Source organism: Procambarus clarkii, chromosome 29 (genome assembly GCF_040958095.1).
Source record: "Procambarus clarkii isolate CNS0578487 chromosome 29, FALCON_Pclarkii_2.0, whole genome shotgun sequence".
Classification (NCBI taxonomy): domain Eukaryota; kingdom Metazoa; phylum Arthropoda; class Malacostraca; order Decapoda; family Cambaridae; genus Procambarus; species Procambarus clarkii.
Genome location: NC_091178.1, coordinates 2,601,438 through 2,613,864, shown reverse-complemented (window position 1 = coordinate 2,613,864; position 12,427 = coordinate 2,601,438). Strand labels below are relative to the sequence as shown.

General features: G+C 42.1%; 1 protein-coding gene across 4 annotated transcripts in view; it reads right to left on the bottom strand.

The window, feature by feature from the left end:
* The window catches only part of LOC123764945 (single Ig IL-1-related receptor), a 46,891-nt gene extending 36,781 nt beyond the window's left edge, over positions 1-10,110 (bottom strand). For 2 of the 4 annotated variants that reach the window (XM_069333258.1, XM_045753175.2), the window contains exon 1: positions 9,718-10,110. Coding sequence is in view for 1 of the 4 variants with exons in the window: in XM_045753175.2 (XP_045609131.1) it covers positions 9,718-10,085 (368 nt within the window). In the remaining 3 variants the exon portion in view is untranslated. Of the gene's footprint in view, positions 1-9,613 lie in introns of all 4 variants that reach the window. The other 2 variants (XM_069333257.1, XM_069333256.1) reach the window with 2 other exon arrangements.
* Between the last annotated feature and the right edge of the window lie 2,317 nt (positions 10,111-12,427).

Below are 12,427 nucleotides of genomic sequence, written 5' to 3'. Positions count from 1 at the left end.
TTTATTGGCTTATCACTGACACTAACCAAGGGTGAGGCAGTGACCATGTTGTCACCCATCTAGCTACTGGACACACCCGTTACTTAATCTGGTTACACTGTTCAGTCAGATAAGATACACGTTATAAGCGGCGTTGTTTAACTAAAAACTTTCGAAGCTATGTGATACTGTCTGAGAAGTTATTCGAGATAAAGTATTTAGGAAGTTATTCGTGAGATATGCAGTTCAGTAATTTCTTACAATGATATACTACCAAGGAATCTCTTTCATAGATATAATGTATGGGAATGTGTTCCTAAAATTATAGTATCTATAGCTAATACTGATTTAATGTATTATCGTATCTATAGCTAATATGGATGGAATGTATGATAGTATCTATTGCTACTATGCACGAAATCTACAAAATACAGACTGTTGCACACCCTCTAAAATAAATTATATATATATATATATATATATATATATATATATATATATATATATATATATATATATATATATATATATATATATATATATATATATATATATATATATATAATTGATTTTGTAAATAGCAAGAGAAAGGGGACCAGACCCCAAACTAACCCCTTTCAAAGCCTATAAGCAGTGATATATATATATTTTCTTGTTGTCATACTGAAAATAAAGAGAACCGGTGAACTCGTAATTCAAAGCCGGAAAAAAAGAAAAAAAAAATGTTGGTTGTGTGAGGCGTTGTCAATGGGCAGGTAATGTACCAGAGCTGCCGCTCGCTAATGAGCGCCTGTGGATATTACAGTAATTTTGCCCCGTGTGCCTGTAGCCGGGGTACAAACATTAATCTCTGGATAAGGATTTTTATGTATCTGTGAATGTGCACAGGGGTTGAGCTTCTGGTTCTCTGTGTGTGTATTCACCTAGTTGTATTCACCAAGTTGTATTCACCTAGTTGTATTCACCTAGTTGTGCTTGCGGGGTTGAGCTCTGCTCTTTCGACCCGCCTCTCAACTGTCCGTCAATCAACGGATTTCCCCGCCCACACATGCGCACACACACACGCACACACACACACAGACCACAATTCAGGAGATGAAGAAACGACGACGTTTCGGTCCCTCACTGGACCATTATCAAGTCGTGTGTGTGTGATGTGTGACAAGACGTGATAATGGTCCAAGACGGACCGAAACGTCGTCGCTTCTCCATCTTCTGGTGTGTAATTTGGTCATCATAACCCAGCGGGACCTGACGTAACCCAGTGTATGCCGGCTTAGCCCTACACCCTGGCTTATTCCAACGAAACCAAAAGTGTTTATCAATACAAATCGTAAGCCAGTAGGATTGTATATAGGTATTCTGGTCACAGCAGAGGCAAGAGTTCCACAATATCATTCACTCGTGATGTATGGGACTAGACAAAAGGGGGCCGCTGTCGAAGGAGTCAGATTTACGTATTGAGAGATGTATGGCGTATGGGAACCAATTCAATTCAATTTCTTTCTTTGGTACGCACCCCATACCCATCCCTTGGACGGTGGTGGAAAGGGTTACAGAGGCACATAGTGGGTTCAGAAACTGAACCCCATAGTTCGTTTAGATTAGCAAGTGACAATGAACCAATGAACCAACGGGAAGCAAAATTTTCGATAATCCTGAAAATTTGGGCATTCAATCGGGAGACAAATGGGCAACATAACTTCAGATAACTCAACGTTATCCCCTTACAACCTGTCATCTCAAATAATACAATGCACTTTCACACCACAATCTCCAACAGACAAAACAAGGAATACTATGAAAAGTAGCGATTCACACTCTCGTTTTCTATCATTTTATCGGTTAGGTTAGGTTAGGTCGGTAGAAATTGAGGTTCAAGGCGTTTTAGAAGCACTTATTGTGTCAGTTATGGCAGTTCAAGAGGACCGTCAGTAGAAACCAGCCCCGCGTCCTCTTCCATTGTTCCCAACGTCACTAAACTGACGTACTAACCTGACCGAATCTAACCGAGGACCCACGGGCAGAAAAAGGGACATTACGTCAATTTAGCGAGATTTATACGTCAAATTGGGATGTATAGTGTTGGAGAGGACGCGAGTGTTGCAGCCAGGTCGCCAGCAACACAATTCAACGCGAAGCCAAAGTGTAAATAGAGAATTAAACACGGGAGACATCTCCCGTCACTAGGGTGCAGTTGCACCTCCACAGGTCTCCTGTATCATCTCTTGATACTGGCAATGGCTCCAAAGGGCCACCACTTACGGGCTATTCATGCCCGTGCCACCTTTTGGGTGGCTTAATCTTCATCAATCAATCATCAGAGAATTAAACGAGTCAGTTGACCACTTCATGCTTAGTCTTAGCTATACTTTCTTCGGGTTTTGGACAAGAGGCAGAAATATCGTGTTCTCTCTATTCTCACTTGAGGTCCGTTAGTGCTTATACTAACTTGATTATGTTTACTAACTTGATAACTACTAATGTGTTTACTGAATTAACACATGCACTCACTCTCATTCACACACACACACACACACACACACACACACACACACACACACACACACACACACACACACACACACACACACACACACACACACACACACACACACACACAGGGGCACACTTAGGGGCCTCGTAGCCTGGTGGATAGCGCGCAGGACTCGTAATTCTGTGGCGCGGGTTCGATTCCCGCACGAGGCAGAAACAAATGGGCAAAGTTTCTTTCACCCTAAGTGCCCCTGTTACCTAGCAGTAAATAGGTACCTGGGAGTTAGTCAGCTGTCACGGGCTGCTTCCTGGGGTGTGTGTGTGTGTAGTGTGAAAACAAAAAGTAGTTAGTAAACAGTTGATTGACAGTTGAGAGGCGGGCCGAAAGAGCAAAGCTCAACCCCCGCAAAAACACAACTAGTAAACACAACTAGTAAAAAACACACACACACACACACACACACACACAGGTGCCGGTGGCTGAGAGGACAGCACGCTGGTCGAGTGATCCTGTGGTCCTGGGTTCGATTCCAGGCGCCGGCGAGAAACAATGGGCAGAGTTTCTTTCACCTTGATGCCCCTGTTACCTAGCAGTAAATAGGTACCTGGGAGTTAGTCAGCTGTCACGGGCTGCTTGCTGGGGTGTGAGTGGTGTGGGGGAAAAATAATAGTAGCAGTTGATTGACAGTTGAGAGGCGGGCCGAAAGAGCAGAACTCAACCCCCGCAAACACAACTAGGTGAATAGAACTGGGTGAATACACACACACACACACACACACACACACACACACACACACACACACACACACACACACACACACACACACACACACACACACACACAAAGGGGTACACACACAAAGGGGTGCTGGTAGCTGAGTGGACAGCGCGCGGGACTTGTAATCCTGTAGCCCGGGTTTGATTCCCGGCGCCGGCAGAGACAAATGGCCAGTTTCTTTCACCCTGATCCCCCTGCTACCTAGCAGTAAATAGGTACCTTGAAGTTAGACAGCTGTTACGGGCTGCTTCCTGACGTTACTGTGACTTATCGTCTCCGCAGGGTTACGTTAGCTTACGCTGAATTACGAAACAGCTATACGCCGGTTTACGTACAGCTATACCCAGCTTCGAGTGAAGACAAGCTTGTAACTAAGCTGACTGACCCTCTAAAGACTCCCAATCATGATTCTGATGTTTCTCGTATATATATATCATTGCATTGCATATTATAAACATCAGTTTATTTATACGTCATTCAATATTTTATATATATATATTTGTGTGTACAGTAAGTGTCTCCGCGGTGTATATAATATGAAAGAATTATTGCGTTATTTCAAGTTACAAATTGGAGAAATTAACATCAGCCTTAATGAGGCCATAATTTTACCAGAATTATGCAGATAATCAATGACTAAATTATATACAAAATTGTGTGGAAAATGTTTTTACGTTGTTATTGCAACAGCACCCGAGCCTTAAAGGCTTAAGGCCAATATAACAATACAATAGGAAATATAGAACAAATACAGCCGCAACCCGTGAGAAGAGCCATAGAGCCGTTGCAACAACTGGACGAGAACCATAGAACGAATACAAAAAGTACACGCGACGAGCCATAGAGATCGCAAAACATGAAAACATATAGAGCTAAATCAGCAGCACGCGAGAGGAATCATAGAGCCAATACAGCAGCACACGAGAGTAATCATAGAGCCAATACAGCAGCACACGAGAGTACTCATAGAGCCAATACAGCAGCACGCGAGAGGAGTCATAGAGCCAATACAGCAGCACGCGAGAGGAATCATAGAGCCAATACAGCAGCACACGAGAGGAATCATAGAGCCAATACAGCAGCACACGAGAGGAATCATAGAGCCAATACAGCAGCACACGAGAGGAATCATAGAGCCAATACAGCAGCACACGAGAGGAATCATAGAGCCAATACAGCAGCACACGAGAGGAATCATAGAGCCAATACAGCAGCACACGAGAGGAATCATAGAGCCAATACAGCAGCACACGAGAGTAATCATAGAGCCAATACAGCAGCACACGAGAGGAATCATAGAGCCAATACAGCAGCACACGAGAGGAATCATAGAGCCAATACAGCAGCACACGAGAGGAATCATAGAGCCAATACAGCAGCACACGAGAGGAATCATAGAGCCAATACAGCAGCACACGAGAGTAATCATAGAGCCAATACAGCAGCACACGAGAGGAATCATAGAGCCAATACAGCAGCACACGACAGTAATCATAGAGCCAATACAGCAGCACGCGAGAGTAATCATAGAGCCAATACAGCAGCACACGAGAGGAATCATAGAGCCAATACAGGAGATGGTCACCAAGGGCTGGTCTTGTGCTTTTATCTATGCTATTCAGGAATTCCCTGGAGGGGGGGAATGTTAACCTCCTCCTCCCCCACAATAACACACCCCTCCTCCGAGCCTTCCCCCCCATATCATCCCCCACCATAATCCCCCCCCCACTCCCTCTATCCTCCTCAGTCATTACAATCCCCTTCCCTCCCCCCCCCCCCTTCCTTCTGCTGGCTTCTACCTCCTCCTCTCCCCTTCCAAACATTCATCTCTACGGCCTCCACAAGTCCATCAGATCCCGTTCCTCTTATCTCTTTTCCGTTTATTTTCCTCCACTCAACTTTTCCCCATTTTCCTAACCCTGTCCTCTCTTTTCCCTACTCTTCCGTCTCCTCCTACTCCCTTACCATCTTCTCTCCTTTCACTCTTTATCTTCGGTTTTTCTTTTTTTTCTTTATGTCTTTCCTTCGCCCGTTTCTTTTCCATTCCTTTCTCTGCTCGTTCTCTTCATCTATTTTACTCTCCTCCTCTTTCTTATGATTTCTCTTTCCCTTGATATTCTGCCTCTCCCCAACCATTCCTCATGTTCTATCCCTCCCAGTTATATACCCCTTCCCCCGTTCCCATTCCATTTGATTCTTCCTTCACTTCCCTCTCTCCCCAACATCCTCTACCTCCCTCCCTCCTCTCCCTCTCCTCTCCCACTCCTCTCCTTCCTCTCTCTCCTCTTATCAGCGTTCTTTGCCAGAGTCTGCTTCGCTGGTCTCTCAACAAACTCTGATGTATACACACGCAAGTGTCGGTGTATGAATCTGTATGTTATTTTATGTAAAGTGGGTACACCGCTTTTATGTAAGCCTATGTATAATTCGTTTTGCTGGAGACAGGAAGCCTGTATATATATACTTTATGCTTGTATCGATAACAAGCACGGTTGAACTACTGACCGTTTCCATTATGCAAAGCCAGTTGGACAGCGTTAATATAATGTGTGTTAAATGTAAAGCTCACGTATATCTAGTTTTTTTTTCTCAGACACTGAATTATTATTGGTACTGTTTTTATAAGAGAATACTAGAGTCATATCAAGATGCTTATGTTGAATCTCAGTGAAGGTTTTCCGCCCCTGCAGAGACGCAGTAAATCTTACGGCCCATGTGTTCAGCACATGACTTGAATTCCATCAGGCAGAGCTACGAACAGTGTGGTATAAACTCTCTATATCAGATATTTTCCTGCGAGCCTTTTATTTGATGTGATTATTTTAGTTTTGAGAAATATTTACATTTCGACAGGCCCATGTATGATTCTTTGAGTTTATAATGTACATATGTTATATGTTTACATTGGTGTATATCATATGCATTGGCATATGACATATTTGTGATATGTTATGTCATTTACTGTGGTACGCCATACATATGCCGTCATACATTTGCATTGTTGTATCATATATACATTGTCTAGTGTCATATGTCATATTTATAATGGCAAATGTCACATATACACTGTTATATGCAATATTCACACTATCATCTTTACAGATACAATTTCTTGATTTAGAAGTCATATTTCCTACTTACGCCTGAGGGCAGTAATATTCCGGGAACATCAACTAAATTTCGGAGACTTGAGGCAGAGTGAAATTCACACCAGTTGCTCCATCTATCATCATTCTATTATGCAGGAAGTACCGCACGTCTATGGGTCATCCAATAATGTTAGCAGACTTCTAGATGTTACCACTGCTAGGCTTAGGCTCGGCTACAAGTACCACTGGGAGTTTGTAACATCTGCTAATGTTGATCTGATTAAATGTAAACTCTGTCAGCAGAACTATTCGCATACTTTGCGCCATTATATAATGGAACGTGAAAAAATAAAGGAATTTAGAGATTACACCATCATTAGTGTCCAAGAAATGTGTACTTCAACTTCATTCATAATGATGTGCTGCCCGAAATCTTGTCGAAGTATCGAAAATTTGCTTACTGTAGGTAATGCATGCACATGACTGTAAAGCTGCCGCCCAGTTGGGTGGGTGTGCAGCAAGACTAGTAACTGTGTGACTCACCATAGATGTAAAGTGCCTTGTATAGTGACTGTTGTGAGCCTCTTGTTGAATCACTTGTGATACAAAAGATTATTGATGAGTGCATTTGTGTAGGTGATTGAATATGTACGTGTATGTATATATGTATATGTATATATATGTGCATGTATGTATGAGTATGTGTACATGCATATATAACATTAATAATTGTGTAACTAGCGTCAAAAGATTGTTATTTGCTTAGCTAAACGAACTATGGGGTTCAGTTCCTGAACCGATTATATGCCTCTGTAACCCTTTACACCACAGCCCACGGGATGGGTATGGGATGCATAATAAAGAAAGAAATTGAATTCTCTGTTATATGCTTCAGATACATTGTCATATATCATATGTATAGTGTCATATATCCAACAATCAGGTGTTCGAAACACGACTGAAAGAATACATAAACAATTGTCACAATCAATCCCCCCTCTCATCTAAAGCAAGGCTTCTTGTTTGGGTAATAATGGTAATGTTAAACACAATGTCTCCCTCAAAATGCCTCATAGACGGAGGTATTCTTGTTTACATAAACGGTTGTCAGCATGCTTGCCAAAGTTCTTAGAGAACTTACAGTTGGCCTATGTGATATACTGAGCCCATTATTTGCCTCTGTACATTTTTCCACTATCACCCACATGATGGGTATGGGGTCCACTACTACCCACACGATTGGTATGGGGGGTCTAATACTATGAACATGATGGATATGGGGTCCACTACTACCCACACGATGGGTATGGGGGTCTAATACTATGAACATGATGGGTATGGGGTCCACTACTACCCACACGATGGGTATGGGGGTCTAATACCACACACATGATGGGTATGGGGTCCACTACCACCCAAACAATGGGTATGGGGGTCTAATACCATACACATGATGGGTATGGGGGTCCACTACCACCCACACAATGGGTATGGGGGTCTAATACCATACACATGATGGGAATGGGGTCCACTACCACTCACACAATAGGTATGGGGGTCTAATACTAGGAACATGATGGGTATGGGGTCCACTACCACCCACACAATGAGTATGGGGGTCTAATACTATGAACATGATGGATATGGGGTCCACTACCACCCACACAATGAGTATGGGGTCTAATACTATGCACATGATGGGTATGGGTTCCCCTACCACCACGGGATGGGTATGGCGTGCATAATAGATTAACAAAATCAGTCAATTCCAAATACAATCCTCGTGTTACTACACCAACCCTCCGAATGCCCTCAGACGCGACTCGATTAATGGTTGGGGTGATCTGTAGGGATTCAGCTTCTCGCCGGCTGGAATATAGCTTCTATAAAAACGATATACGTTAACGGCACATTCAATTGTACTGTCAGCTTGGTGATTGTGTAGACAGCTGGGTCGCCAGGAGGAGGAGGAGGGAGTGGTAAGGTGTTGTCCTGGACACAAGAGTCTGGGGTGTTTGAAGGTACACCAGCTTTCCTCTCCTGAGGTAAAAACAACAGACAGGGTGTAGGGAGAAACAGTCAAGGTGTTGCATGTTTTTTTTTTTACCCTTAACACAAACACGGTTTGTTTGAAGTAAAATCAATGGATAACAAACTTCGAGTTTAGAAGATCACCCAAAACAATATATATATATATTTATATATATATATATATATATATATATATATATATATATATATATATATATATATATATATATATATATATATATATATATATATAAATATATATATATATAAATATATATATATATATATATATATAAATATATATATATATATAAATATATATATATATATATATATATATATATATATAAATATATATATATATATAAATATATATATATATATATATATATATATATAAATATATATATATATAAATAAATATATATATATATATATATATATATATATATATATATATATATATATATATATATATATATATATATATATATATACATCTAGTAGCATGCTATCAATATTTCTCCCTTGAAAAAAAATATGTTTATAAAGTTCTCATCATATAAAAGAAAGTAAAATTATAGCATCCTAAATTATTTTTTAAATTAAATTCCCTGCTTTTATCTGTACGAGAGACCGTGCCTCCCCCCCCCCAACACCACGGAGAACCCCCATATTTTAGAGTCCACTGGGACAACGATTCATATATACAAAGAAAAACAAATAATTTATTTATAAACAGTTTTAAATTGGTAATTCCCATTTTACTTGATTTCTGACATTATTTTTTTTTTTTACAAATTGGATCTGCACTATAAATGTACACGGATTGGGTCCATATAGCAGCGATATAATTTTTATAGCAAGCATCTAGTAGATGAAAGATGAAGAGTAGTTGGGTTCGGCTGTGACGAGTCTACTTGCAACAGCCAACGGGTTTGCAGACTTCCTTTACGGAAGTTATACAAAGTTATACAATGTAATACAGAGCGTTGTGTTGGGGGAGGAGGCCCGGTAGTAGAGGGGAAGGGGGAGAGGTTAAGGTCTGGTGTTACACAGAGAGTAGACAGGAGGCACACAGCAAAAATTAAGGACCTGAAAGCGGAAATAATATATTAGCTAAGCTGCATGCGATAATAACTAAGTCAAATGACCAAAAAAGTTGTTATTTTTTGGGGGGGGGGAGAAGAGGAAGTAGAATGGGAGGTAGAGAAGTGCAGAGAAGAGAACACGACATACCCCGCCATCCAGCGTGGCGCCTCGCTAGCAAGCATAACGACGACACCCGCACACAGGAGAATAACGCATCAGCGGTTAAAAGAATTTGTGACACTTGATCATACTCAGCGTGTGTAGCGCTGCTGGGTGTCGGGGGGCGGCGAGGCGGCAGAGTGGAAGGCTTCACACAGGTGAGAACACCCATCCAACACGGCCACCCTTCTTCTCCGACGTGTGCAACCGCTCCTGCATGGTCTTCCTCGTCTCCAATGGCACTCCGCCTCTGTTTCGGCCGGACGCGATATCCACTCCCCGGCCCGCTCCTCCCACAGAAGGCGCCCCACAGGAGGCGCTGTGGGATCAGTGAATGCTGCCAGCGACTCTTAAACTGGCGGCAGCAGGGACAAGCCTGGTGGGGTGTAATCCGACCGGAGCACAGTACCACGCGCGACCACGGTATCTGCCACAGTGGCCCCGACAACTGAGTTACCATATCCGTCTCCTGGTATCTTTACTGGGCCTCCGACCAGTTAAATAGTTGCCAAGGGCCACACGTTTAGTGGGTGTAGGTGGTGGATAGGAAATATCTGTGAGGTTATAAGGGAAAATGGTTTTATTTAGAGCTAATGCACTTACTATTGATATATTGTGGTGATATATTGCAATATCCCTTGCATGAAATACATTTAGGAAAAAACGTATGATTCGTTGCTATTGCAAACCTCGCTTAGGTATTTAAATCAAAATAATGAACTATGGTTGTTGAGGATTACAAACAATGCAATATTAAAACGCTGGAAATTATTTAGAACTCTAACTAGATAATGATGATCTGTTGGTAATGAATGACGGGTTTTCATTTGATTATCATAGAAAATGGAATGTTTCAATGAGATACGAACTCTCCTATTACAGAGGTTGTTAAGTGTTAAATACTAAATAACTGATCTCCTAAACCAATACATTATCTAGACACAGTAGACCTGTCGGGTTGAATAACAGGTTACTGAGCTACACAGAACATTGGTGGATCTCGCTAGCATTGATTGCTCTAAATTATACATACACATTTCCTCCATTTTAAAACAGATGATAACCGTGTATTTAGTAACACGAACAGCGCAAAATTTGAGCCCTTCTAACTAAATGAATGTTCTAATATTTTGCATTTTGCCTTCTAACAGTGCCTTGAGGCACTAACTTTGAATGCAAGCTTGTCCAGAAAGTAGGTGAATATAGTAGGGAATTGACTCTTTGTTAATGAGCTTAGACCTTTTTCTTTCCATTGATAATCTTAAATCTTACCCTGGAACACGACCTGCCAAACAAATTATAACCAGGAGGTCTTTGGTGGAACACCCACACACAGTGTGTGTGTGTGTGTGTGTGTGTGTGTGTGTGTGTGTGTGTGTGTGTGTGTGTGTGTGTGTGTGTGTGTGTGTGTGTGTGTGTGTGTGTGTGTGTGTGTGTGTGTGTGTGTGTGTGTGTGTGTGTGTGTGTGTGTGTGTGTGTGTGTAGAAAGAACGGTAGAGAGAAGTGTAGAAAGAAGCGTCAGTAGAAAGAACTTTTTTAGTGTCAGAGTGGTTGACAAATGGAATGCATTAGGAAGTGATGTGGTGGAGGCTGACTCCATACACAGTTTCAAGTGTAGATATGACTAGAGACCAATAGGCTCAGGAATCTGTACACCTGTTGATTGACGGTTGAGAGGCGGGACCAAAGAGCCAGAGCTCAACCCCCGCAAACACAACTAGGTGAGTACAACTAGGTGAGTACACACACACACACACAAATGCACCTCATAACACTAGAAGGCAGAAGATTAAGGGAGACATGATCATTACCTACAAAATTCTCAGAGGAATTGACAAGGTAGATAAAGATAAACTGTTGAACATGAGGGGGGGGGGGGAGACGGTACGCGAACAAGGGGACACTGTTGGAAGCTGAGTACCCACATGAGCCACAGGGACGTTAGAAAGAAATTTTTCAGTGTCAGAGTAGTTAACAAGGTGGAATGCATTAGGCAATAATGTGGTGGAGGCTGACTCCATAAACAGTTTGAAATGTAGATATGATAGAGCCCAGTAGGCTCAGGAACCTGTACACCAGTTGATTGACGGTTGAGAGGCGGGACTAAAGAGCCAGAGCTCAACCCCCGCAAGTAAAACTAGGTGAGTACAACTAGGTGAGGTCACAGAGAATAATCACACTAATGTGACTGCATCAATGAGAAAATCCGTAGGAGCCGTGACGAAGGGTTCAAACCCGTGTACTGGGTGTTCCCCTTGCACATGCCCTACACAATCTGTGTATTGTGTATACTGTGTATTGAGAGAGAAGCGTCAGTGGTAGAACATTCCTAGATTAGGGAACCGATTCGTGTATGCCGGGATTATGTAAAGTGTATGGCGGGATTGTGTAAAGTGTATGGCGGGATTGTGTGAAAATCCTGTTCGGCTTCAGTGGAAGACTCAGGAAACCCTTGTGGGTTCAGTAGAACTCCAGATTACAGTCCTTATTACCATGTCGTGGCCTGGTTGTCTGGAGCGTGTGCGTAGGACTACCTACCGCGTAGGTTTGAACCCTCATTACGGCTTCTATGGATTTTCTCATTGATGCAGTCACGTTAATGTGATTACTCTCTGTGTATTATTATTATTGAGAAAATCAGTAGAAGCCACTGAGGAGGATTCAAACCTATGAGCTGGGTACTCCCATGCAAACGCTATACCACGACATGGTCCAAAGCATTGCAACCTGGGATTCAACTGCATCTTCTAGGAGAGTCACGAACCTTCCACTGAAGCCCAATCAGGGTTTCATATAACGCTC